Source organism: Cervus elaphus, chromosome 6, assembly GCF_910594005.1.
Source record: "Cervus elaphus chromosome 6, mCerEla1.1, whole genome shotgun sequence".
Taxonomy (NCBI): domain Eukaryota; kingdom Metazoa; phylum Chordata; class Mammalia; order Artiodactyla; family Cervidae; genus Cervus; species Cervus elaphus.
The window spans coordinates 23,349,383-23,374,841 of record NC_057820.1 but is presented as its reverse complement, the minus strand read 5'-3'; the positions used below and the strand labels follow the sequence as shown (position 1 = coordinate 23,374,841).

The following is a 25,459-nucleotide window of genomic DNA, read 5'->3' as shown; positions in this document are numbered from 1 at the left end:
GTGGGTGTGGTTGCTATATTACAGAGGCTTGAGGAGTGGATGGATAGTGGGCGTAGGATGGCCAAGTATAGGCTACTCCTTCAGGGAGCTTCACTGAGGTTGGAAGAGAGAAATGAGACATGAGGTGCATACCACTACATCTGTGATGTTTCTTTGAACCTCCCGTCCCCAGTCATCAAGCCTCCTGGGTGTTGCCATGTGGTTTGTGCTTGTCCTTATTACTGCCCTTGACCAGACTACAAATGCCTGTGTATTTGTTTGCTTCTTCCTCCAGACTCTTAGCTCCTTGAGAGCAGCAACCCTCTTCTTCACTATATATAGCCCATCAAACAGCACAGTGCATGGCACATAGAAGATACTTAGCCAATATTTGTAAAATGACCAAACAAGGGAAGAAGAGGGGTGGTGGTTTTTTTTGGCTTTTGATATTTCTATGAACTTGATATTACTATGATCACCTTGGGAGGCAAAGGGGAATGACCTTGAAGAGAGAGAGAAATCGAAGATTTGGAGAGTGGGGGAAACAGAATGATAGAACTAGAAAAACCTTTTAAAATTGATTGTGAGACTTTCTCATTTTAAGACAAAAAAACAGACTTTTTCGTTCTTTGGTCACTTGCTCAAACATACAGCACTAGTCAGTGGCACTCCTGTGACAAGAGCCTTCGTTCCTGGCTCATGAGTCAATGTAGTTTCTACTCCACCGTGTTTTCCCTTGTGTTTCTCAGGTGCACGTGTTGGTTTTCACATCTGCTGGGTAGACTTACATTAGTTCCTGGCACAAGTTAAGGAATCACCATTGTCAGTCAAGTCAGTTCAGTCGCTCAGTCATGTCTCTTTGCGTCCCCATGGACTGCAGCACGCTGGGCTTCCCTGTCCATCATCAACTCCTGGAGCTTCCTCAAACTCATGTGCATCCCGTTGGTGATGCCATCCAACCATCTCATCCTCTGTCATGCCCTTTTCCTGGCTTCAGTCATTCCTAGTATCAGGGTCTTTTCCAAGGAGTCAGTTCTTCACATCAGCTTCAGCATATGTCCTTCCAGTGAATATTCACCACTGATTTCCCTTAGGATTGACTGGTTTGATCTCCTTGCAGTCCAAGGGACTCTCAGGAGTCTTCTCCAACATCGCAGTTCAAAAGCATCAACTCTTTGGTGCTATTGTACCCTAAACTCGCATTGTTATTAAAGTACCTTGGATTCCTATCATTTTTTAAAAAATTTAAAAATCTCTTTTGCAATTTATGTTTTGCTCCTTAGTTAACGGGAAATAGCCTGATGTCAATTGTAGTTCTGTTTGATATTTGTGTCTATCTTTCTATCATCTGTCTATTCGTCATATCATTGTATGTAATACATTTGTATTCATATCCTGTATCCATATAGAATAGCTAGCTACAGAGTCAAAGAAAAGGGTCAGAGAGAGACAGACAGATATGAGAAAAATTGAAGGAATGAGAACAGAGGCTTTTAGAATATTGACTGTATAGCCTAGAACCAGCCTTCAGGATTTCTGAAGAACATGTATACGAGAGGACAGTGCCGTGCAAAAGGGCACTGTATTATTAATGCATGGAGGGATTTTTGGCTGCAAACTCCAATGCAGTGTATTTACCTAATCAAGTTGTTGTGATAAATTATATATATACATGTACATATACATATGTATCATATGCTTAGAAGGGTACCTGGTTATTCTAAGTACCCTGTTTTAGCTGTGATTATCGCATGATCATCATCATTATTGTTAGTTGGTTCCTCTAGATCCAAGGCAAGCAATGTTCATTGGTGTCTTGTGCCCAAGTCACCACTTCCTAAGCTCCCAGTGCAAAGCCTGCAGGCCAATAGGCTTATGTGTTCCATGCATCCCACAACTCATGAAGCTGTGTGTGGTCACAGGGTAAGGTAGCAAGAACTCCCTGTCTTTTGTTCTCCAAGTCCTGCATGCAAAACTCTTCACTCCTTCTTTAGCCCCAAATCACCTCTTTCATGTTCCCACAGAAGGTCAATAGGTCAACACTCAAAATAGGGAACATCTACTCACAAATAATATTATATTCATAAAATGAGTTTTGAGGGGCAAATCTGAGGATAGATATATAAATATATAAATGAAATCTGATATATAAATCAGATTTATATATATAAATATATATACACACACATATATATAAATATATATATAAAGACAACTAATTTGGGGCATAAAATATCCCTTGAAGTCTTCCATCTTGCCTGCCTTTCTCCTTCACTCTCTGCTTCCATATTAGAGTACAAACAGCATTTGGATGATCTCATTTCATATTTGTATGCTCAGTGGGATTTAGGTTAATGTATTTTCTGTACTTACTGTTTCAGTGGACATTAGCTAAGTAGAGGTTCTACTTAGGGTTCAGAGGGCACTTTTGTGAGTAGTCATTAATGTTGCACTCTATATACAATTTTATAAAATTACACGCCATATGTTTTATCCTTTATTAAGCAAATAAGAAATTGTTGATCACTCTTACTCATGTATTTATCTGCTTAGTGGATTAACAGTTATGAAATCATAGTTTTATTCTCCACCCACATTATTGGGTGGAGAATATACATATCCTAGATGTAGTTATATTTGTAATTGTTGTTTGTACAATTAACATTCTCTTGTAGGTACAATTCTTTTTAATGGCCATAGCCCCAAGTAGCAAAGAAACATTAAAACACATGCCTGGTGCACTGGGAAGACCCAGAGGAATCGGGTGGAGAGGGAGGTGGGAGGGGGGATCGGGATGGGGAATACATGTAAATCCATGGCTGATTCATGTCAATGTATGACAAAACCCACTACAATATTGTGAAGTAATTAGCCTCCAAGTAATAAAAATAAATGAAAAAAATATATAAAAAAAACCACATGTAATGTTTTGAATCTATCAGCTGAATTCTTTGTAGACTTTTATTCTGTGGACAGGTCATGACTTCCTGGTTAATTCAGAATCTCTTACCACCATTTTTGATCAAAATCATTAATTACCTGTTCTGCCACATTTCTAGACTTGAGGAAATGCTAAGTGGAAGAGCAGGATAAATCTGGGAGTCTAGAAGGATATTATTTTGGGGGGGCGGGTCATGCCATGTGGCCTGTGGGATCTTAGTTCCCTGACCACGAATTGAACCCGTGACCTCTGCATTGGAAGCACAAACTCTTAACCACTGGACCTCCAGGAAAGTCCCCAGAGGGCCTAGAAGGATCATTAAGCCCCAAAGATCCACATACGTGCCATAGCTTTAATCATCTTGGATAAACAGATCCTTCACAGTGGCAAATAGATGGTTAGTTAACATGTGACAACTTCCCAGTAAATCTTGGGGTATCACATGGATGTCTAGTCTCTTGAAAGTATCATGTATTGATAAGAAACACAATTGCAACAGCAAAGGCCTTGATAAACAATGTAGATCTTTATTGGAGCCCAGGAATTCTCCCCGGATACCCGCAGTACATGTGATACCTCCACAGAGAGGCTGTTTCCTCTCCCAGCTCTGTCCTGGGTCACCTGCCCCTCGCGCTTTGCTACTCTGTCCCAGGTAAAAGTCAACATTAGAACTTCAGCTCCCCCGCACCCTCTCCTCCCCTCCTCCCCACAGCCTGCCTGTTGCTGGCTCCATAAGGCCTCAGTAACATGTTAGAAGACGGGCCAACTCTGTGGCTAACCCCACCCAAGTCTTCTCCATTACAGGGAAATACAGCTCTTCTATCACCCCCAGCTGCTTTTGTGGTCTGACACTCACATGGAGCATTTCTATATTTCTAGTGAATAAAATCCTTCACTTCATTACATGTGAAAATATGTAGACCATTTTCAAGGAACTCACTTTCACAATGGGGTCATTTTAGCTTTGAGAGAAGCTCATCATGACAGAGTCCTTTTTGTTAGTGTATTCTGTTTATCCTGTTTATTGTCACCCGTGGCAACTCACGAGATTTAGTGAATCCGATGTGACTGTGTTCACTGCTGCTATTTTACACTGAGCTGCTTTTAAATGTTCAGGGAGAAGTGCTTCAAATACCCGCCAACCAATGCTGCCCTGAATGTGTGCCAAGGATGCCTGGATCTTGCCATCATGAAAAGAACATTCACGCGGTAAGTATTTTCTGACCCGTGGTTGATTCCCTGTCTGTAGATCATTGACAAAGGAAAGCTGAATGCTAAACTTGTGTTGACAAGAGAGGATTTTTTTCTCCTTTGTTTGGGCTAGGGAGGACCTCAGGCTTATTTGACTTTCTGCGGGCACTTAGGTTTCTTGGATAAGATTAAAACTGTCCTATTTATTTCAGAGGCCCAGGTAAATATTTGCTGATTGAATTTGTGTCTGTCTAAAGGGTAGTCTGAGAATGTTGATGATGAAGAAGTCGTGATGCTGAATAATAAAAGGCCACCTTGCCTTTGTGTAATGTGTACATTTTTTCACTTGATTTTATGAACCACCCTGAGTAGATGACTCCTGTGTTAAAGATGGAAGAGTTGAATTGCAGAGAATATAAGATACTGGCCCCACATATCACCAATAGGTGGTGTAACTTGGCCTAGAGCCCTGGGCTTCTGACTCCTCATTCAGCGTGGAGTTTGTAAACTTCAGCACTATGCATATGTTAGGCTTTGTGGTGAGGACCATCCTCTGCAGTATAGGATGGTTAGCAGCATCTCCAGCCTCTTTGTACCCATCACCTGTTAGTATCCTCTGCAGTCCTGACAACCAGAACCGTCTGTAGGTGTGGCTGTCTTTCCCCTGGGGAGAAGGGCAAAATGAAAACGCCCACTCCCCTCATTTAGAACCACAGTGCATGCATGCTAAGTTGATTCAATCATGTCTGACTCTGTGCAATGGTATGGACTGTAGCCTGCCAGGCTCCTCTGTCCCTAAGATTCTCCAGGGGAGAATGCCCTCCTCCAGGGGGTCTTCCTGACTCAGGGATCAAACCCGAGTCTCTTAAGTCTCCTGCATCGACAGGAGGGTTCTTTACCACTGGGGCTACCTGGGAAGCCTATGGCACCACAATACTAGAAATCAACCCTCAAGTTCTTTTATTACACTTTCTCATTCCAGATCCTGCAGGATTAGCTTAGAGATATTAAATACTGATTTTAAAGGAACATTGCAAGGACTATAATAGAAATTTTGAAAACGGATGGCTATAGTTCATCTCCATTCGTGCTTGCATACTCCCCTGAGGGAGCAGGTGAAGCTGAGTGTGATAGAAAGACACTCTTTGCTTTAATCTTCATCTTCCACCTCATATAAAGCTTTCTCTACCCTTTCATCAGAGAGCATAGGTTAGCCAGAATTGATATACCCAGTCTCGGCTGCTATTCAGGGTGCATACCTAAAATTCACTGGGGACAGTGCCTATTCCCCTGGGACAGGATCACCTCACTTATCCACTGGCTCCACATCACTTGAGGAAGCCACTCTTCCACGTCAGCACAGTGGATTGCCGAATAATAGGATGGTGTGTGATCTGAATGGTAGGATCTCTGTCTTCATACCATATATCACCCTGTGCTGCTTGATTTAGGGCTTCCCTGGTGGCTCAGCGGTAAAGAATCTGCTAGTTTTGCAGGAGATGTGGGTTCAATCCATGGGTGGCAAAGATCCCTTGAGGAGGGCATGGAAACCCACTCCGGTGTTCTTGCCTGGAGAATTCCAAGGACAGAGGAGCCTGGTGGGCTACAGTCCATAGGGTCACAAAGAGTCAGATGTGACTGAAGCGACCGAGCTTGCACACATGATGCCTGATTCAGTCTGTGTTATGTAGGGTGAGGGAAACCATGCTAGAGGACCTCCTGTGAAAGGGAAGGTGCTGCAGGGCAGGCTGGTGATGGCATTAATGAAAGCTTATAATGATTAGAACAGGTGTATGGATCAAGGTCAACAATCCCAAGCTGAACTTTTCAAGTGAGGGAGCCCTAGGATATCAAATAAGGCCAGGATCTGGAGGAACAACAAACATCTCAAGTAAGAGGGGGTAGCAGGGACTTGGGAAAGCGGAGCTCAATGTCTCTTTGCATAGCCTCTCTAAGCTTGTCATTGCTTGCTCGTCTTATGTTCTTGCACTTGTGAGATCTTCTTTTCTTGATTTAAGATTTCTGAGAACATTGACAATATTTTGTCTACCTTCACAGTGATCTTCCTTATCCCCTACTTAACCTGACTCTTGGCACTGAACTGTTCCCAGAGTAGGTGCTCAATAAACATCAGGACTCAAGCAATGAGTAAATCCTTTCTCCAGCTTATGCGTATCCTTGTCCCAAGGGCACATTGATCTTTGACCACCTGACCTGTTTGGCGAGTGGTTCAAGGACCACAGATATGCAGATGGGTTAGTTAGAAATCTGCTTGACCTTCTACTTTTTCAGGACGAGTTTTGAAAGTCCTTCTTCTCCCTGCCTCCCTTGCAAATTCACCTCTCTCTTCTAACACAGCACACGGAAAACTCTAAACTGGGTAAGACAGCGTGCGTACTTGTTTTCCCATATGCAACTTTCAGAATCTACTCCCCCGGAAAGTGTTATAATTATATTTCTGCAACTTGATGTAACAGAAAAAGGCTGGATTTCAGGAACTGTAGTTTGAAGGAGAAAAACAAATCCCTAGTGGTCTACTTCTCCAAATAGAAATAGAAGAACAGCTTTTTCAAGTTGAGATAAAATCCTCTACTTTCACTCTTAATCAATTTAAAATGATCATGTTTCTTGTCTTTCTGTTCTTCTTTCCTCTCTTTCTTCACCTTTTTAGATGCTTGCCAAATCCTTCTTAATGGTATTCATTTCCTTGAGTGGGTTAAACGCTTGTCTGGGTTGGGTCTGAATCTCCCCTTGTCACTTGCATCACTAGGATTGTTCCTGAATCTTGGAGCCTTTTCTGTTTTGCTCCCTTGGCTTGCTTTAGAAAGCAGTTTCCAGAGCACTGCCTCTCCTGTTGAACGTCGGTAATCCTCTCTTTAGCCTCTGGCTTGCATCCCATAGGGCAGGTTATGAAGTCTCTCTCCCCGTAGATATAAAATAGCCTGGTGTTTTGAGAGCTTTGCAGTGGTGAAGTGGAAGCTTTCCCCTGAACGAGAGATTTAGAAGTGGCTTTAGGGTAGAATAAGTGTAGCAGGAAGAGAATCTGTTACAGCAATGCCGTCCCCAGAGAATAGAGTTGAAGGGAAGGAGGATCAAGACTTGGTTGAGCTCAGAGTGGCAGGACAAGGCCACCTTTAATGAAACAGCTTCGCCTCATGAGGGAAACCTCTTTTTCTGGCATCATGGGCTGGTGTTCCAGCAAGTCCAGACAAGCCCCCACATCTTCCTTGGAGTGAGAAAAACACTTGAGCCTTTTGGCCGACTCCAGGTTATTTAAGAGTTTTGCATGGGCTTATTACAGTCAGCATTTGGGGAGACTATTTCATCCATGACCTCCCAAAGCTATCCTTTCAAATTAGCTTTTGGATCTCTTCCCAGCCTTGCCAACCAGTTCGGGAGACAAGCCTGAAATATGTTTTCCTAAAGAGTGTTGGAATGCTTTTTCCCTGATCTTTCCCCCACAAATTAGCTTGTGAAAGGAGGAGAAAGGACCTTAACCTCTTTCTTTTCCTCTTTACTAATTTGATCTCAGCACCAGATAATGTCCTGTCCGAGAAGATGGTGCTTGGAGACTGGCTGAAAAACAAAAGTGGCAGGTGGTAATGCTCCAGTGCCCGCATCTGATTGAGTACAGGAGTGTGGAAGACGTCTGCTTGCTTTGCCTGGCTGTGAGGCTAAAAGGAGAACTAATTTATGTGTGTGAGGGGAGAGATGAATATTGAATTCTGCAGCCTTGTTTTTGTCAAAGTAGAGGATGTAATTACAATATGCACCAAACATCCCCAGATATTTAGTATTCTGGATCTATAACATCATAACAGGAACAAATTATATAAAGAAAAATTATTTTTTTGTTCTGTCTGTAAGCCAGGCAAATACTTTATGACCGTATCTTTCCTTTAGACTTAAGTCAACAGCCAACCCGACTTGTTATTTGGCTATGCAGAAGAATATGTCTCAGATGTTGTCTGCAGAATGTGCTTTTGGCCAGTGTCAAAGTCTCATGTTTCTGAACGGTATTAATGATGTTGGGATGGTACAGCTACAACACAGGTCTTATGGGAGCATTGCTTTGTATGTGCATTATTTTTTGATTTTACAGAGCTTTCTTTGCTGTTACTGTGCTCATTAAAATTAAAACTTTTGTGGCTATAGAGAACACAGTGAGATTAAAAAAATATGTTTATCTATCATCTATTAATATATGTCCCCTATCTGTCATCTATCTATCCATCTATCATCTATCTGCCTACCTCTCTACCTACCTATGATCTGGGTATCTATCAGCATGTATCAAACTCCTTGATCTCTGGTCTCCCTCTGGTGAGAGAGGTGTCACTGATTTAGGAATAGGAATAGGAGATGAAAGTGGAGGTGACTTTTCTCAGAGAGGTGAGAGTAATTCTCCATCATTCTGTTCAGTTTGGATCACTGTCTGGGCTTCTGTGGCTTTGACATCAAGAGTGGAGTCACCCTGATGAATCTTCTCTGTTATTCCCATAATTCTTGAGCTTATTGTGAAGGGAGAATCCATTGCTTAATTTTACATCTCTTGAGATAGATAATAGATTCACATCATTAGAGAGTTTGAAGGTACCAAAGAGATGAGCTAATACAGCCCTCTCGTCTTACAGTTGAAAACACTTTGGTGATTGACAGGTTGTTATTATAATTAATTTTTGTGGTCTCAGTCTGAGAGGTGGTGTGATTGCAAATGTTTGAGAAATGACAGCTAGTGTTTCTCAGTAGTAACAAAAACGAGCTCTTGTTTTAATGTCTGGATGTTTAGAAGCAATCTCTTAACTTTTAGTAGGATAAAGATGTACACTTCTAATTACTTTATAAGATGCTTTCAAATTTTACTTATTTAAGATATATAAATGATTCATTAGATATCGTAAACAGTACTTTTGCTCTCTGATGATAAAAGTGAGTATTAGTTTATTGGTGAAAATGTGGAAAAAATATGCAAACAGAAGAAAAAATCCACCAGTTATCTCTAACTATGAAAATCACTATTGTTTCCTCAGTTGTTTTTTATGGGGTGGGGGCGGGGAAGGAGAGATGGTAGTGAATATGGATGGGTAGATAGATAGAGATATACATGGTTTCACATAATTGTAATTATACTCTGTGTACAGTATATGGCTTGCTTTTTATATAACATGTAGTAAATAATTCCCCAGCATACTCTTGGAGAACGTGATTTCCTATTATTAGGCATTTGGGTAGCTTCCAATATTCACTAAAATATTTTCAATTTCACTGTAATGAACAATGAGATGGAATTCTTTGTATTCAAACTTTTTTGTGTGTCATTGATCATTTTCCTCAGATAACTTCTTACAAGTGAAATTAGTAGGTCAAAGCATCTAAAGAGTTTGAGTATTGAAGCTGTGACATCTATGGTCATTAAAATTCAATTTTAAGTTGTCTCTGTCTAAAGATAAATGCAGTGGGAATATTACCAATAGTACATCTTCTTTTCAAGTCTGATTACCTAGGGTAGGTGCCGCCTGGCAAAGTTGTTCCAGGTGCTATCATGAGACAAGTCTCTGTTTAGGAGAGTCCCTCTCCACTGGAGCTTTACTAACAATAGCTACTGTGAATTTTCAACACTTCTCTTATCTGATATTAAAATATATCATTGAATTTTATTTTACTAATATTTCTTTGTAGTTAATAAAGTTCTATATTTAACTTGAATATTCTGTAAGCTTGTTGCTATTTTTTTTCACAGGGATTTTATTTCTTTTTAAGAAATATAGTACAGTGCACTTACAATATAGTATTAGTTTCACATGCACAACAAAGTGATTCAATATTTTTATATATCACGAAACGATCACCACTGTGAGCCTAGTTACCATTTGTCACCATACAAAGTTATTTCAGTATTATTGACTATATTCCTATGCTGTACGTTATGTCCCTATGAGTTATTTATTTTATTAATATAACTTGAAGTTTGTACTTCTTAATCCCCTTTGCCTCTTTCACCCATTTTCCCATACTCCTTCTGCTCTGATGACCACCTGCTTGTTCTCTGTATCTCTGAGTCTGTTTCTGTTTGGTTTTGCTTATTCTTTTGTTTTACTTTTTAGATTCCATATATTAATATAAGTGAAATCATACAGTATTTGCCTTTCTCTATCAAACTTATTTCACTCAGCATAATTAGCCTCTAGATCTATCCATGTTTTTGCAAGTGGCAAAATTTCATTTTTTATGACTGAGTAATATTCGTGTGTGTGTATGTGACATCTTTTTTATCCATTCATCTCTTGATGGACACTTAGGTTGCTTCCATATCTTGTCATTAATAATGTTCCAATGATATGAACATTGGAGTGCATATATCTTTTTGTATCAGTGTTTTTGTTTTCTTCAGATAAATACCAAAAGTGGAATTATTGAATCATATGGTAGTTTTATTTGTAATTTTCCCTCAAAAGTTAAATCTCCATACTGTTTTCCATAATAACTATATCAACTACATTCCTACCAACATTACATGTAGGTTCCCTTCTTTATATCCTTGCCAACACTTGTTACTTCGTGTCTTTTTGATAATAGTCATTCTATCAGGTGTGAGGTAATATCACATTGTGGTTTTGACTTGCATTTCGCTCATAACTAGCGGTATCATGCATCTTTTCACCATCCTGTTGGCTATCTTTGCGTCATTCTTTAGAAAAATGAATATTCAGGTCCTGTGCCCATTTTTAATAGGATTTTTAAATATTGATTTGTATATGTTCATGTTTTGGATAATAATCCCATATCAGCTGTATGGTTTACAAATATGTTGGTTTTAAGCAGATAGTCACTTAAGTTTGAACACATTCTAAAAACACTAGATTTTTACTTCCCCTGCAACACATTTTATGTTTTTAATGTCATATTTTACATTTTTTTTACTCTGTCTATTCTTTAACTACAAATTGTAGTTTTGGTTGATTTTCCAATTTTTGTATTTTTAACTTTACTTGCTATTCGAATAGTTGATCCTTTGGCTTTACTGTGTATATGCCTTTACCAATGAGACTTTTGTTCATATATTTTCTTGTTTCTAGTTATAACCTTTACTTCTAAAGAAGATCCTTTAGCACTTTTTGTAGGGCCAATTTAGAGGTGATGGACCCATAATTTTTGCTTGTCTCAGATACTCTTTATCTTGGCTTCAATCCTGAATGATAGCCTTGGTATCAAGTGTTTTTGGTTATAAGGTTTTTCCTTTCAGTACTTTAAATACATCACACCACTCTTTTATGTCCTGCCAAGTTTCTGTTGAAAAATAAATTGATAGCTTTATGGGATTTCTCTTGAATACTATGCATTGTGTGCCTCTTGCTGCCTTTAAAATTCTCTATCTTTTGCCATATTAATTATGATATGTCTTGGTGTGGATCTCTTTGGATTCATCTTGTCTGAGACAATTTCCTTCCCCATGTTAAGGAAATTTACAGCCATTGTTTCTTCAGGTAAGTTATCTGCCCCTTTATTTCTCTCTCCTCCTTCTGAGACCCTGATAATACAAATGTTGGTATGCTTGATACTGTCTTAAATTATCCTCATCTTAAAAAATTCTTTTTTTTTTCTGTAGTGATTGGGTGATTTCTATTAGTTTGTCTTTCATGTTGCTTATGTATTCTTCCATATCATCTAATGCTTTTGATACCCTCTAGTGTATTTTTCATTTTAGCTATGTATTCTTCAGTTCTGATTGTTTCTTTTTAATATTTTCTAACTCTTTGTTGAAGTTTTCACTGTTTTCTGCCATTCTTCTCCTAATTTTTATAAACATCTTTATGATGCTTATAATAGAGAATTTAAATTTTTGAATTCTTTATTAGGTAATTTACTTACCTTTATTTCATTAGAGTTTTTTCCCCTGGGGTTTTATCTCGTTCTTTCTTTTGGAACAAATTCCTCTATGCACACATTTCATTTGATTTTCTGTGTCTGTTCCTGTGAATTAGGTGAAACTTATCTCTCCTGCTCTTGGAGCTATGGTCTTGTGTAGAAGTGTTTCCAATGTAGGTTTCATGTGCTGGGTGGCCTTGGCAGGCCAGTTGGGGTGGAGCAGAAGGGGTGGGTGGGTTTTAGGGCATGTTAGGCTGGGCTGAGGCATCCCTGGCAAGATGCCTGGAGCTGAAGTGGACACCAACCATGGCTCTCCTGGGCTGGGTTGGGGTTGCCATGTTGGTGGGATGGTTAGAGTTGGAGTCCGCCCAGGCTCGAGAGTGGGCTGGGGCTGCCTTAGCAGGCCGACTAGAATGGCAACTTTTTAAACTGCTGTCTCTGTGCTCCGACTCAGAGAGTAAGTTTGTGCACAAGCCCTTTAAGGGGGAGTCTTGGTTTCCTATAGTTCTCTGGCTTCCCCAGATGTCCATCTCATGGGTTTTCAAATCCAGCTGTGGGTCTTCCCAGAGCAGGTCCTAGGGCTGTGGTGCCCAGTGTGGAGCTTGAACTCACTCCTTAGGGGGGTCCTCCAAGTTTGTGATATTCCATTCTGCATTGGGGTTCCCTTCCAGGGGTATGTGTCCCCGCCTACCCATCTCGATGAGGTTTTTCATTTATATCCTTAATTGTAGAAGAGCTGTTCTGCTAGCCTGCAGGTTGTTCTTAAAGAGAGGTGTTCTATATGTAGGTGCAATTTTGATGTGTCCATGGGAGGAGGTGAGCTCAGAATCGGCCTACTCGATCATTTTGATCTCACCTCCGGTCTCTTCTTATTGCTTGTACATGGTTTTATATAGTAGAGTATAATTCTAATTAATATAATCTGCAGTTTTAAAAAATGTTTGTCATTTGCCTTTTAAATTTTTCTACAATGTATTCAATATATTTGACTTTTAAAAGTTTAACTCATCAGAATGTATCAGTTTTTTTTCCTACCATTTCTTCTTTTGCTTTTATGCTTGGACCTTTTAAAGCATAAAGGTCAATTGCCTGCTATGTTTTATTAGCCAACAGTTTATTAGCCACTCGTGGACTTGCCCATTTATTTATATGCTGTACTAAATTTGAAGTTTTATATTTAATTATAGAAGAAGTAAAAATTGATGGGAGAGGAGTTGGCCTTGGCATCCAGGTCTGTTGCCATGATCACAGGCAGCACACAGGTGTGAAAAGGAGTAGGAAGGCCATGGACTCATGGGGAAAGGGTTAAACATCTCCTATGTGCCATTTCCCTTGCTGCCTCTTTAACAACTACCTCATGTACCTTTACAATAGCCGAGTGAGCAGGATATCTTAATACCATTTCAGGTTTCTCTACCAAGAAACTGCAATTTAGAAAGATTAGGTGACACACTCATAGTCCCCCAGGCAGGGAGAACTGAGCTGTGATCCGAGAACACATATGCTTCCACGGAAACCTTTTGTTCATCCAACTCAGTACATTCCTTATGTTTCTGTCCTCTTGTACTCCCAATAGGTCCTGGGAAAGTAATCTTCATGATGGTAAGGCAAGGACTTGGTTCCCCAAAATTTAGATGGCTGTGACAACCTATTACGATTATTGTTACAATAATAGCACAGGTTATTAGTAATTCCCAAATGTCAGACTTGGCATGCTTGCAACCTAGCAGCAATTTGCACAATAAAGGCATCTGGACTTGTTTAGGTAAGACAGAGAGTTCTTTTGTGTTTGAGAGAGGGTGAATAATTATTCTGGATGCTGGCTTGAGGAGTAGTAAGAGGATGTTTATTTTCCATGCTTCTCGGTGACACAGTTGAAATCCCCAGATTATAGTTAGGTGACTGAGCACCTAGAATGTATGATGTTTTTAATAGAAGCCTATATATGATTTGTGCAGAATCAGATTTCATCATATACTACATTTAATACAGGCAGAGGAAGGCACTATTTAAGAAAATGTTATAGGAGGAAACTTTATTAAGTTCACTTTTTTGCATACATCTTTTAAAAGGCCACCATCATTCCACTCTGCTATTGAAAGCATAATGTATTTTGACAGTTACTTCCCCAAACAATTGACATATTTGTAGCTTTTTACATTCAAGATTCTCCACTGCCCTCTGAGCATGGCGTATTTAGATACTTTTGATAAGTGTTAGTGGCTCTGTTGTGTCTGACTCTTCTCGACCTCAGGGACTGTAGCCTTCCAGGCTCTTCTGTCCGCGGGATTTCCAGCAAGAATACTGGAGTGGGTAGCCATTCTCTTCTCCAGGGAATCTTCAACCCAGGGATCGAACCCAGGTCTTCTGCATTGCAGGCAGATTTTTCACCATCTGTGCCACCAAGGAAGCCCTTAAGTACTTTTGGTACTTAGTAAATGTTATGTATCAAAGCATGGATATGTTAGATCGTCAATGCAGTGCCAGCTTTGGGAATGTGGTGTCCTAGCCTAAAGTGGACCAGGAACATTTGGTGTGTATAGATGGGCACCCTCATCAGGAATGAGTCGGCTCTACAAATTGTGGGAGAACTGATTGGACAGGTGCTTCTGCTGGCTATGCCACCTTCCCTGGGACCATAAGATCTCTGGGATAGGAGAGAGAGAAAGAAGACTGGGGGAAGGGAGAGAGAAGACAGGAGTGTGGACGCTCATCAGGGTAAAACGCAAAAAAATAAACTGAATCGGAATGAGAGCTGTTGAAAATAATGTAGCTAGAATAAAGAATTCAGTAGATATTCATGCATGTGTGCATATTTTACTTTGGTCTTCACAGAATTTTTTTTTTTAAATAATGGAATTGGGGTGATTTTTCTTTCATTTTTGTGGTTTTCTGAAATTTTCAAACATAAAATCTTAAGGATAACTATTACTCATCTATGAAAAGGAACACATTTGAGTCAGTTCTAATGAGGTGGATGAACCTAGAACCTATTATACAGAGTGAACAAAGTCAGAGAAAGACAAATATTTTATGTTAACACATATGTATGGAATCTAGAAAGATGGTACCGACAATCCTACGTGCAGGACAGCAAAGGAGACACAGCTGTAAAGGACAGACTTTTGGACACAGTGGGAGAAGGAGAGGGTGGGATGATTTGAGAGAATAACATTGAGAACATAAACATTACCATATGTAAAACAGATGGCCAGTAGGAGTTTGATGTATGACGCAGGGAACCCAAAGCGGGGGCTCTGTGACAACCTGGAGGGGTGGGGTGGGGAGGAAGGTGGAAGGGGGTTTCAGGAGGGAGAGGGTCACATGTATGCCTGTGGCCGATTCATGTTGAAGTATGGCAGAACGCATCACAATATTGTAAATTAATTATCCTCCAGTTAAAATAAATAAAATTTTTAAAAAGGAAAATAAAAATCAATTGCTAAATTGGTCTCTGCCTTGGAATATTGCAAACCCTGATTTCAACCTTGTAAGCCTGGAGCTTTCTTCTGTTTTATTGGAGCTCCGTCATTCACTTGTTTAAGAGAAGGCTTGTTTCTGTTTGATCAAATGCAAGTCTATGTTCTGACAATAACCTTCTTTCTCTTTTCCTAATGCCCAGCACGGGACAGAATGGGCCTCCTCCCCTTGCAGCACGTGCTCTTGCACTCACGGGGAAGTCCGATGCACCCCCCGACCATGCCCACCGCTGACGTGTGGACACCAGGAGCTGGAATTCATCCCCGAAGGGAGCTGCTGCCCAGTCTGCGTGGGCCCTGGGAGTGAGTACAAGCTTGTAGAAAGAAACCCTCTTTGCCTGTGAGGTATACCTGGTGACATCCCAACTCTTCTCTTTCTTGCCTACTGTGGCTCAAAGATCCCTGACCTCATTCCTTGTTGGAACTGAGACATAGCCTTGCACTTGGCAGGAAGTGATGTTGTAAACCGTGAGGTTGGAACAAATCCTTAAGCTTCATTCCAAACTCAGGGTGCTGAGGCTTTCTGATTTATTATTTTGTCTTGGCCAGATGCAACCCTTTGTATTCACAGCTCTTGAGAAGGAAAGGAGGAAGGACCAGATCCTTTGATATGATTCTGTAAGGCCCAGGTAGTTCCTACGGCCTCTTGGTGGACAGAAGAACAAACATCACTTTTCTGGGTATCAGTAGTATCACAATACTAAGTCTAATGGCTAGTCTTTAAGATTTTATGTCTTTCTCCAAAACACACTGAGCCAGAAGCAGTATTTCATTTGTCTTTATGACCTCTTTGCTGGAGAGATTATGCCTGCCTGTGAACTGAGGCATAGCCCAGCAAGCCAGGCGTATGCTTCCAGCCCTCTCCTTAGAATTCACGCTTGGACCAAGTACCCTTTTATTGCATTTTAGAGTTATATGTCCCTTTCCATTTTTATAATTAAGTAGCATATACTTCATGACACTACATTATTGTCACTGCTGTAGTATATTCTCTCCTGGTGTATAATAGCTCAAATTACTCTTTTTAAGTAGTACCTGGAAGCTACACTGTAATCTTGCCTTTTCTCTTTAAAAAGACTTCTGGCTTCTTTCTGATTCCCAGTTATTCCATTCCTGGCCACCATTTACCCTGGAGAACCATCCCGGGGATTGCAAAGTATGGTAATGGAATGATGAAAGTAGAGTGCATTCCTCCTGCATTTCAGATGTCACCCACCAGCAAAGGACATTCAGCCAACTTTGGGCCAGATAAGCCTGCAAGAAAAATATTCCAACCACAACATTTAGAGATGGGCTGGAGGGTGGCTGTCTGGGTTTGTGGGCTCCTTTCTTACATTTTAGGAGACTTTCTGATTGACTCTCCATGAGAAAAATCTATTGGAAGCATTTTGCCTGGAGAGATCGGAGGATCAGCTAGCGCCAACTCCATAATTTCCTGGGTGCGTAATAAAAATGCAGGGCACTTTGTTCAAAAAAGCAGGGTGGGGGCAGCTTTGGTTTTTCTTCCATGATCTTTCTCAAACTGTCACGTTTTTCATTTGCTGTTAATGTCACCCACCCTCAGGCATGGGGATATTTGCTGGGTGGGTGAGTCCTCGTCTGGCACCTTAGACCCCTCCTGCTACTTGGAGCTTAGGGTGGGTGCTCTCCTTAGGCACCTGTACCCAGGTCCCCGATACAGGTAGAGGGTGGCATCTTTCACTGGGCACAAATTTGGGCTCAGGCTCCTGAGAACCCAGGAAGACAAGGAGGCAGGGGTACGTAGGGCCATTCATGAACTGAAGCTCCAAACCCCTTGCAATGTTACCTGTCTCACCAGACTTCACTTAGGAAACTCAGAGAGAAAGTTAAGAACTCCATAGAGTGGCTCCAGAGCTATACCCCAAGCCCAGGGCCCCCTAGTTTGCACCATACCCCAGAGCACAAGACTATGTGTGACTGCCCTGGCATAGATGCAGCCAGCCCTGAGATCAGTGGTGCAGTTCAGTCCAGTCATTCAGTCGTGTCCAACTCTTTGTGATCCCATGGACCACAGCACACCAGGCCTCCCTGTCCATCACCAGCTCCCGGAGTTTATCCAAACTCATGCCCATTGAGTCGATAATGCCATCCAACCATCTCATCCTCTGTCATCCCCTTCTCCTCCTGCCCTCAATCTTTCCCAGCATCAGGGTCTTTTCCAATGAGTCAACTCTTCGCATCAGGTGGCCAAAGTATTGGAGTTCAGCTTCAACATCAGTCCTTCCAAAGAACGCTCAGGACTGATTTCCTTTAGGATGGACTGGTTGGATCTCCTTGCAGTCCAAGGGACTCTCAAGAGTCTTCTCCATCACCACGGCTCAAAAGCATCAATTCTTCAGCACTTGGCTTTCTTTATAGTTCATCTCTCACATCGATACGTGACTCCTGGAAAAACCATAGCTTTGACCAGACAGACCTTTGTTGGCAAAGTAATGTCTCTGCTTTTTAATATGCTGTCTAGGTTGTGCAACACCCTCAGTAACCCTTATTGCTCTAACCTTCCAGAATCCTGTTCCTACGAAGGTCGTGTGTTTCAAGATGGGCAGGACTGGCCATTGAGTCGGTGCGCCAAATGTGTTTGCAGAAACGGGGTCACCCAGTGCTTTGCGGCTCAGTGCCCCCCTCTGTTTTGTAACCAGGTAAGGGAGACGGCCTCAGAAGGACCCTTCACAGACTGTTAACTTCACTATCTGGGAACCTGGAGTCTCGTCTGAGATGATGGCAGGCAGGCCTTGCAAGTACTGAAAACGAGTAGCAGAAGCTGCTTTATTTTGCTTATAGTTTTGGAGACCACCCCTGAGACATTTGTTTTACCCTTAGCAGCTACAGATAGGTCTAATTACCAGTCATTTAAGCTAATTGTTACATAATGAAACTGAGCCTTCAGGATACACACAAAGGAGCCGCCAGACTCTAGTTGCAGGTGTTCCAAAACTGTCTAGCTAAACATCTGGAAAATTCAGTAAGATGATCAGGATTGTTATTGTTTGTCAATATATAGGTACAGACTGCCTTTTAAAGACATATAGATGTTTCTTTGAACCTGATTTTCTAGATGTACGTGATTTAATTCTTAATGGTTCAAATTACCAAAGGATTTTTTTCTGGGGAGGTTTAAAATAGTGGGAACTTGTTCTTCATTTAAAACTGATCTGAGAAGAGGGTGGGATGTATGGAGAGAGTAATATGGAAACATATATTACCATATGTAAAATAGCCAATGGAAATTTGCTCTATGACTCAGGGAACTCAAGCGAGGCTCTGTGACAGTCTAGAGGCGTGGGATTGGGCGAGGGGACAGGGTAGACCTCTGGCTGATTCATGTTGATGTTTGGTAGACACCAACACAATACTATAACGCAATTATCCTTTAATTAAAAATAAGTAAGTTTATTTATTTTTAAATTCCTTAAAAAAAAAGGACTTTACATGGCCAGAGCTCAACTTCTATAAGTGTTTTTTAAAAGTAAACAAAACAAACTGATCGAATTTTCAAAACATTACTCTTTCGTACAAATTTGCAGGCAAAAGTCAATTGCAAATAAATTTTGTATCCGTGGTATTTTGTAGTTTTTTATTCTTCCAGTAGCTCCCATAGATGTTCCTTGGCAGTTGACAGATAACCATGAAAGGAGCTTGCCTCCAGTTGAAAAATAGCTCATTTTTGATCTGAGAAAAAGCTGGAAGCCAGCATTCAGTTGATACAGAGCAGTACTTTGTGTCAAGTAAAACAAAATCAATAACATGGCATATTGTGACAATTCGGCAATATTTTTAAAGGCAGATAAAAGGCAATTAGGCAAGAAACACTAAATGCCAAATAAAGGGAAAACGTGTCTAATTGAAAGACCAGATTGCATTACCCACACTATAGCAAACACTGCACCCTTATCACATATCTCCATTTATCATCAAGTCTTGTCCTAGCTTTCCGATTGCAAATGAGCTTCTTGGTAGAGCTGCAGAATATCTTACATTTGAAAGATATTGTAGTGTTGGAGCATTTTGACTTAGACATCCCAGGATTTAGTCTTTTATGTAAGAAGCTTTAATTAAGCAGTTTGCCACCATTACAATAAGGGAGGTGGGAGGAGGGAAGGAGGAAACACTCCATTGTGAACCTTCTGCTTTAAGTCTTTAAAAACAACCATGACTGCATATCATGGGTTAGCTTGGAATACTAGAAAGTGCTGGTTCCCATTTTTTAAAATGCTAAACTCTAGCTTCAAATAGTACTAACTTATAGTTTGCATGGATTAACTTAAAAAGATGAAATTTGTTGCCATACTGTAGAGCTAATTGCTATGCAAGCATTCTGAAGTCTTGACAATAGATTGATTTTAAGCACTCTTGCATCAAGTTTATAGTTTTTGCCTTGACATTCAAAAATACCCAACTGTCAGATTATTTAAACCATTTTTCTTGATTTAATATCACTATTAAAACATTGGGTGTTCTGATGATATAAAGTGGCAGTCAATCCTAAAGGAAATCAGTCCTGAATGTTCTTTGGAAGGACTGATGCTGAAGCTGAAACCCCAATACTTTGGCCATCTGATGCGAAGAACTGACTCATTTGAAAAGACCCTGATGCTAGGAAAGATTGAAGGCAGGAGAAGGGAACGACAAAGGATGAGATGGTTGGATGGATTCACTGACTCGATGGACATGAGTTTGAGTAAACTCCAGGAGTTGGTGATGGACAGGGAAGCCTGGCATGCTGCAGTCCTTGGGGTCACAAAGAGTTGGACATGACTGAGCGACTGAACTGAACTGATAGAGTTAGTGCCTTGGTTGGAAATGTAATCACTGTCACCATCTAACCATCACCATCCCCATATTTGGGGCATTTATTATGTGATAATCATTAATTTAAAATCTTTTTAATTTTCCTAACAACCTTATGAAGTACGAGCTATTATTATCATCCCATATTGCAGTAGACAAAACTGAGATACAAAGTTTGAATAATCTGCTCAAGGTACCACCATTAGGAAGTATCTGTGCTTCTAACCTAGGCAGCTTGACATTACAACTTAAACAGACCACACTTGACTTAGATTTTTACCCATTACACTACATCGCCTCCCCAAATGATGAGTCACATATTGTTTACGTCTAATAATAATCACAAAACAAGACTTGCTTATATCATCAATCATGATTGCAAGCATTTTATATGAGTTAACTCATTCAGTATTAAAAAAAAAAAAGTTTATCAGAAGAAATGTATTTCCAGGTCTTGAGCTCTAAAAAAATTGATTTTTAACATAAAGTGTTTTTTTTTTTAATTGTAAAAGAAATCTGTGTTCATTAAGGAAAGCTTGAAAAAAGCAGAAAAGGAACTGATCATCCATATTTCTACCATTCAAAAAGATCATAGTAGAATTTTTTTTTAATTCATTCCAATTTTTTGGTAGGCAAATGTGGATATATTTGCATAGTTATAATCAGATTTTTGGAGTTAGTGATTATCTCTGATAAAAGGAGTAATTCCTATGTTCAAATAAGGGGTTGTTCCCTTGGTGGGTGGTGTAAATTCACACTGAAATTGCTTGCCTTCAGCTTTTGTCCAGATGCCGCGAGAACAGAGGCCTCTTTCACATTTTTATGTAGGCTTGTCAAAATGATCTGTTCAGTCTGATGAGAGTTCTTCCTATGGCTATATTACCACTTTTTTTTAATACCACCATTTTCCCATTCCCAATATCGATTTATCTAAGTGAATTGAACTTCATCTTCAGATATTTTCTTTAAAAGGTGAAAAGTTGTTATGTCTTTCAAGCCACTGAGGTATTGGACAATTATTTCCTTTCTGCCTACACTCATGAAAGATTATTTATTGGGGTCCAAAATTTAAGGAGATTATAATCTCCTTTCCACTGAATTCTGGAATTTAGTACCGTGGAGGAGTCAGAGATGGATGGGTCTGTTTTCTATTATATCAGTTAGTTTACTCTGTTGAATTTTTGCAACGTGTTTCTTTATCTTTATAATTAAGACATTTCCCCAGGGTATTTCTAAGGGATGTGTCTTTTCACATGTTTTACCTAGTATATTGTGAAGCCCTTTCAGTCTGTATTCCAGGTGTGAAATGTTTTCTTTAGTTCTGGCCTTGATTAGTCATGTCTGTTCCAATTATGCTCAGTTCTCAGAAACACCTATGATTCTTAGACTGCTCCTCTACCACCTCCCCTCAATATTGGTCACTTTCTCCCTCATTATTTTCACTCTTGTGTCTTTGCTCTGCGTTATGGGGAGAGCTTCTTGAGTTTGTGTTTCCTGCCTCCATATTGATTTTAATTCGATGATTTCTTTAATTTTCTTTTAATTCTTCCTTCTTTCTCCTATCATTGGTTCTTCTAAGTTTTTAAAATTCCAATGCTTTCTCTTTCTGTATTGGTGTTTGCTTCTTTAATAAAGACTGCATTTTCTTCTGCCTTACTCAAGTTGCAAAATGGTTTTTAAATCTTTTATTTGAGATCCTGCAGTATGTAGGTTTCAGAAATCTGCCCTTTCCGTGAATCTTCAGAGTATTATTACTTTTTGCTTGCTCTTTAGGATTTTCCCCCAGCTTCCTTTCTTTCTATTTGCTCAGCCTTAGAGATATCTGTTCATTCGCAGTGCTTCAAAGCTGCAAAGGTGAGCAGCATGCCCTTGGCTAGTTCCCCCTTCTTGGGTTCATTGTTGTTGATCAGTCGCTAGGTGATGTCTGACTCTTTGCAACCCCATGAACTGAAGTACAGCAGGCTTCCCTGTCCTTGACAGTATCCCTGAGTTAGATCAAACTCATGTCCATTGAGTCAGTGATGCCTTCCAACCATCTCATCCTCCGTCACCCCCATCTCCTCCTGCCTTTAATCTTTCCCAGCATCGTGGTCTTTTCCAGTGAGTCAGCTCTTCACATCAGGTGGTTAACATATTGGAGTTTCACCTTCAGCATCAGTCCTTCCAATGACTATTCAGCATTGATTTCCTTTAGGATTGACTAGTTTGATCTCCTTGCAGTCCAAGGGACTCTCAAGCTCCTACTCCAGAGCATCAATTCTTTGGCGTTCAGCCTTCTTTATGGTCCAACTCTCACATCCATACATGACTACTGGAAAAACCATTCTTTGGACTATACAGACCTTTGTTGGCCAGGTGAAGTCTCTGCTTTTTAATATGCTGTCTAGGTTTGTCACAACTTTTCTTCCATGGAGCAAGTGTCTTTTAATTGTGTGGCTGCAGTCACTGTCCTCAGTGATTTTGGAGCCCAAGAAAATAAAGGTCTAAGTCCTAAGAAAGGGGTGTGTTTCCTTGACCAAGGGTCTGGCCAGTTTTAACTTAATGTTGCTCTACTGTACTGAGATCAGATCTTTTGCTATCTCCACTGCCCAATTTTCTTAAATTTTGAATTCATGAAACGTAAAACTATAGTCTCTAGTTTGCAAGAGTTCTCATCGTGTTTCTTGGTGACTATGTGCTTTACATTTGGGGTGTCCTCATCCCCATTTTTTATCACTTCCTCTACCTCCCCCAATGTACATGTTTCCCATTCATTTTGTTATCTTTCTTTTTGTTTCTTTTTTTGCATTATGGGCTCAGATTAGATGTAGAAAGGCATTGAGGGAGGTGAAAGGCTACAATGGGCACTCTGATGGCTTCAAATAGTAGTGGCCATGCACTGTGGGGATGAGCCATGTTCTGTTTGGCCCTGAGAGTCAGAGAGTTCAGAGGAAGTGATGATTCTTATTTCTATTTGGTTAATAAAGCAAAGGAAGGCCACTGAAAGTCTAATGGTCAGCGCGACTCCTCTTGGCAATAGCAGGAGGTTGTCTGTTCTCCTTTTTGATGGTACAATTTTCATCTCATTTTTATATTTTCACAGGTATCATAGGAGAATTTGTCACGAACTGTTAGCCATAATATACTATAAAGTTTATCGTAGTATTTTAAGGAATACGGTAAACCATAATTAAATACAGTTGACCCTTAAACAGCATGGCTTGAACATATGCAGATTTTTTCAATAGTAGATAGTACAATACCCCATGATCCATAGCTGGTTGAATCCATGGATGCGGAACCACAGATGCCGAAGAAATGTGGGTACCTAGGACTGACTAAAAATACATTCTGAGTTTCAGTTGCGTGATGGGTCAATTCCCCTTACCTCTATTGGTTCAAGGGTCAACTGTGTATCCTTAATGGTGGCCCTATCTCAAATTATAATGACATTAATCCTACATGGTTTTTTTTGACCTGATCTCCTATGGTTACTGAGGGTACCATATTAGACTTGAAGTTGGCAAATTTTTCCTGTAAAGAGCCAGAGAGTGAATGTTTTCAGCTGTGTGTGCCTTATAGTTGGAACACCTACTCAACTCTGCCATCACAGCACAGAAACATCACAGGTAATCCGTCCATGAGTGTAGGTGGCTGTGTTCTAGTCAGAGCTTATGGAAATTTGTGGTGGGCTGGATTTGGTCATTTGTCTGTAGTGTGCTGGTCCCTGTATAGTCTATAGGTTTGAAAAGGCAAATCTATTAGGTGGAGGTGATGGAATTCCAGCTGAGAAAGTGTGTTAGTTGCACAGTCTTGTCTGACTCTTTGTGACCTCTAGTGGGCTGTAGTCCACTAGACTCCTCTGTCCATGGGATTCTCCAGGCAAGAGTACTGGAGTGGGTTGCTGTTCCCTTCTCAAGGGCATCTTCATGACCCAGGAATCGAACCCCAGTCTCCTGCATTGCAGGCAGATTCTTTACCATCTGAGCCACCAGGGAAGCCCTCAAGCGCAAGAAAACAGTTTCAGCTGAGCTACTTAAAATCCTAAAAGATGATGCTTTAAAGTGATGCACTCCATATGTCAGCAGATTTGGAAAACTCAGCAGTGGTCGCAGTCAGTGAAAAGGTCAGTTTTCATCCCAGTTCCAAAGAAGAGCAATGCTAAAGAATGTTCAAACTACCATACAATTACACTCATTTCACATGCTAGCAAGGTAATACTAAAAATCCTTCAAGTTAGACTTCAGAAATATATGAACCGAAAACATCCAGATGTACAAGTTGTATTTAGAAAAGGCAGAAGAACCAGAGTTCAAATTATCAACATCTGTTGGAAGATAGAGAAGGCAAGGGAATTCCAGAAAAAGCATCTATTTCTGCTTCACTAACTGCACTAAAGCCTTTGACTGTTTGGAAAGCAAACTGTGGAATACCAGACAGTATTCCAGTTAAAGTGATGGGAATACCAGACCACCTTACCTGTCTCCTGAGAAACCTGTATGCAGGACAAGAAACAACAGTTAAATCGTATGTGGAACAATGGACGGGTTCCAAATTAGAAACGAATACGTCAAAGTGGATACTGTAACCCTGCTTATTTAACTTATATGCAGAGTACGTCATGCCAAATGCCAGGCTGGATGAATCACAAGCTGGTAACAAGATTGCGAGGAGCAATATCAATAACCTCAGATATGCAGATGACAGCAGTATCAGTAACCTCAGATATGGGAGAAAGCCAAGAGGAACTAAAGAGCCTCTTGATGAAGGTGAAAGAGGAGAGTGAAAAAGCTGGCTTAAGACTCAACTTTCAAAAAACTAAGATCATGGTGTCTGGTCCCATCACATCTTGGCAACTAGATGGGGAAAGTGTGGAGAAGGTGACAAATTTTATTTCCTTGGGCTTCAAAATCACTGTGGATGGTGACTGCAGCCATGAAATTAAAAGACACTTGCTCCTTGCAAGAAAAACTTCCAAACACACAGCGTATGAAAAAGCAGAGACATCACTTTGCTGACAAAGATCCATCTAGTCAAAGCTATGGTTTTCTCAGTAGTTATGTATGGATGTGAGAGTTGAACCATAACGAAGGCTGAGTGCTGAAGAACTGATTCTTTTGACCTGTGGTGTTGAAGATTCTTGAGAGTTCCTTGAAATGCAGGGAGATCAAACTTGTCAATCTTAAAGGAGATCAGTCCTGAATATTCATTGGAA

The 25,459-nt window shown here is 40.4% G+C and overlaps 1 protein-coding gene across 3 annotated transcripts in view; it reads left to right on the top strand.

Annotated features, from left to right (window-relative positions):
• Positions 1–25,459, top strand: part of FRAS1 (Fraser extracellular matrix complex subunit 1) — a 502,305-nt gene that overhangs the window by 190,316 nt on the left and 286,530 nt on the right. For all 3 annotated transcript variants that reach the window (XM_043906392.1, XM_043906393.1, XM_043906394.1), the window contains 3 exons: positions 4,037–4,129; positions 15,600–15,759; positions 17,983–18,116. In XM_043906392.1, coding sequence (XP_043762327.1) covers positions 4,037–4,129; positions 15,600–15,759; positions 17,983–18,116 — 387 coding nt within the window. The remainder of the gene's footprint in view (positions 1–4,036; positions 4,130–15,599; positions 15,760–17,982; positions 18,117–25,459) is intronic.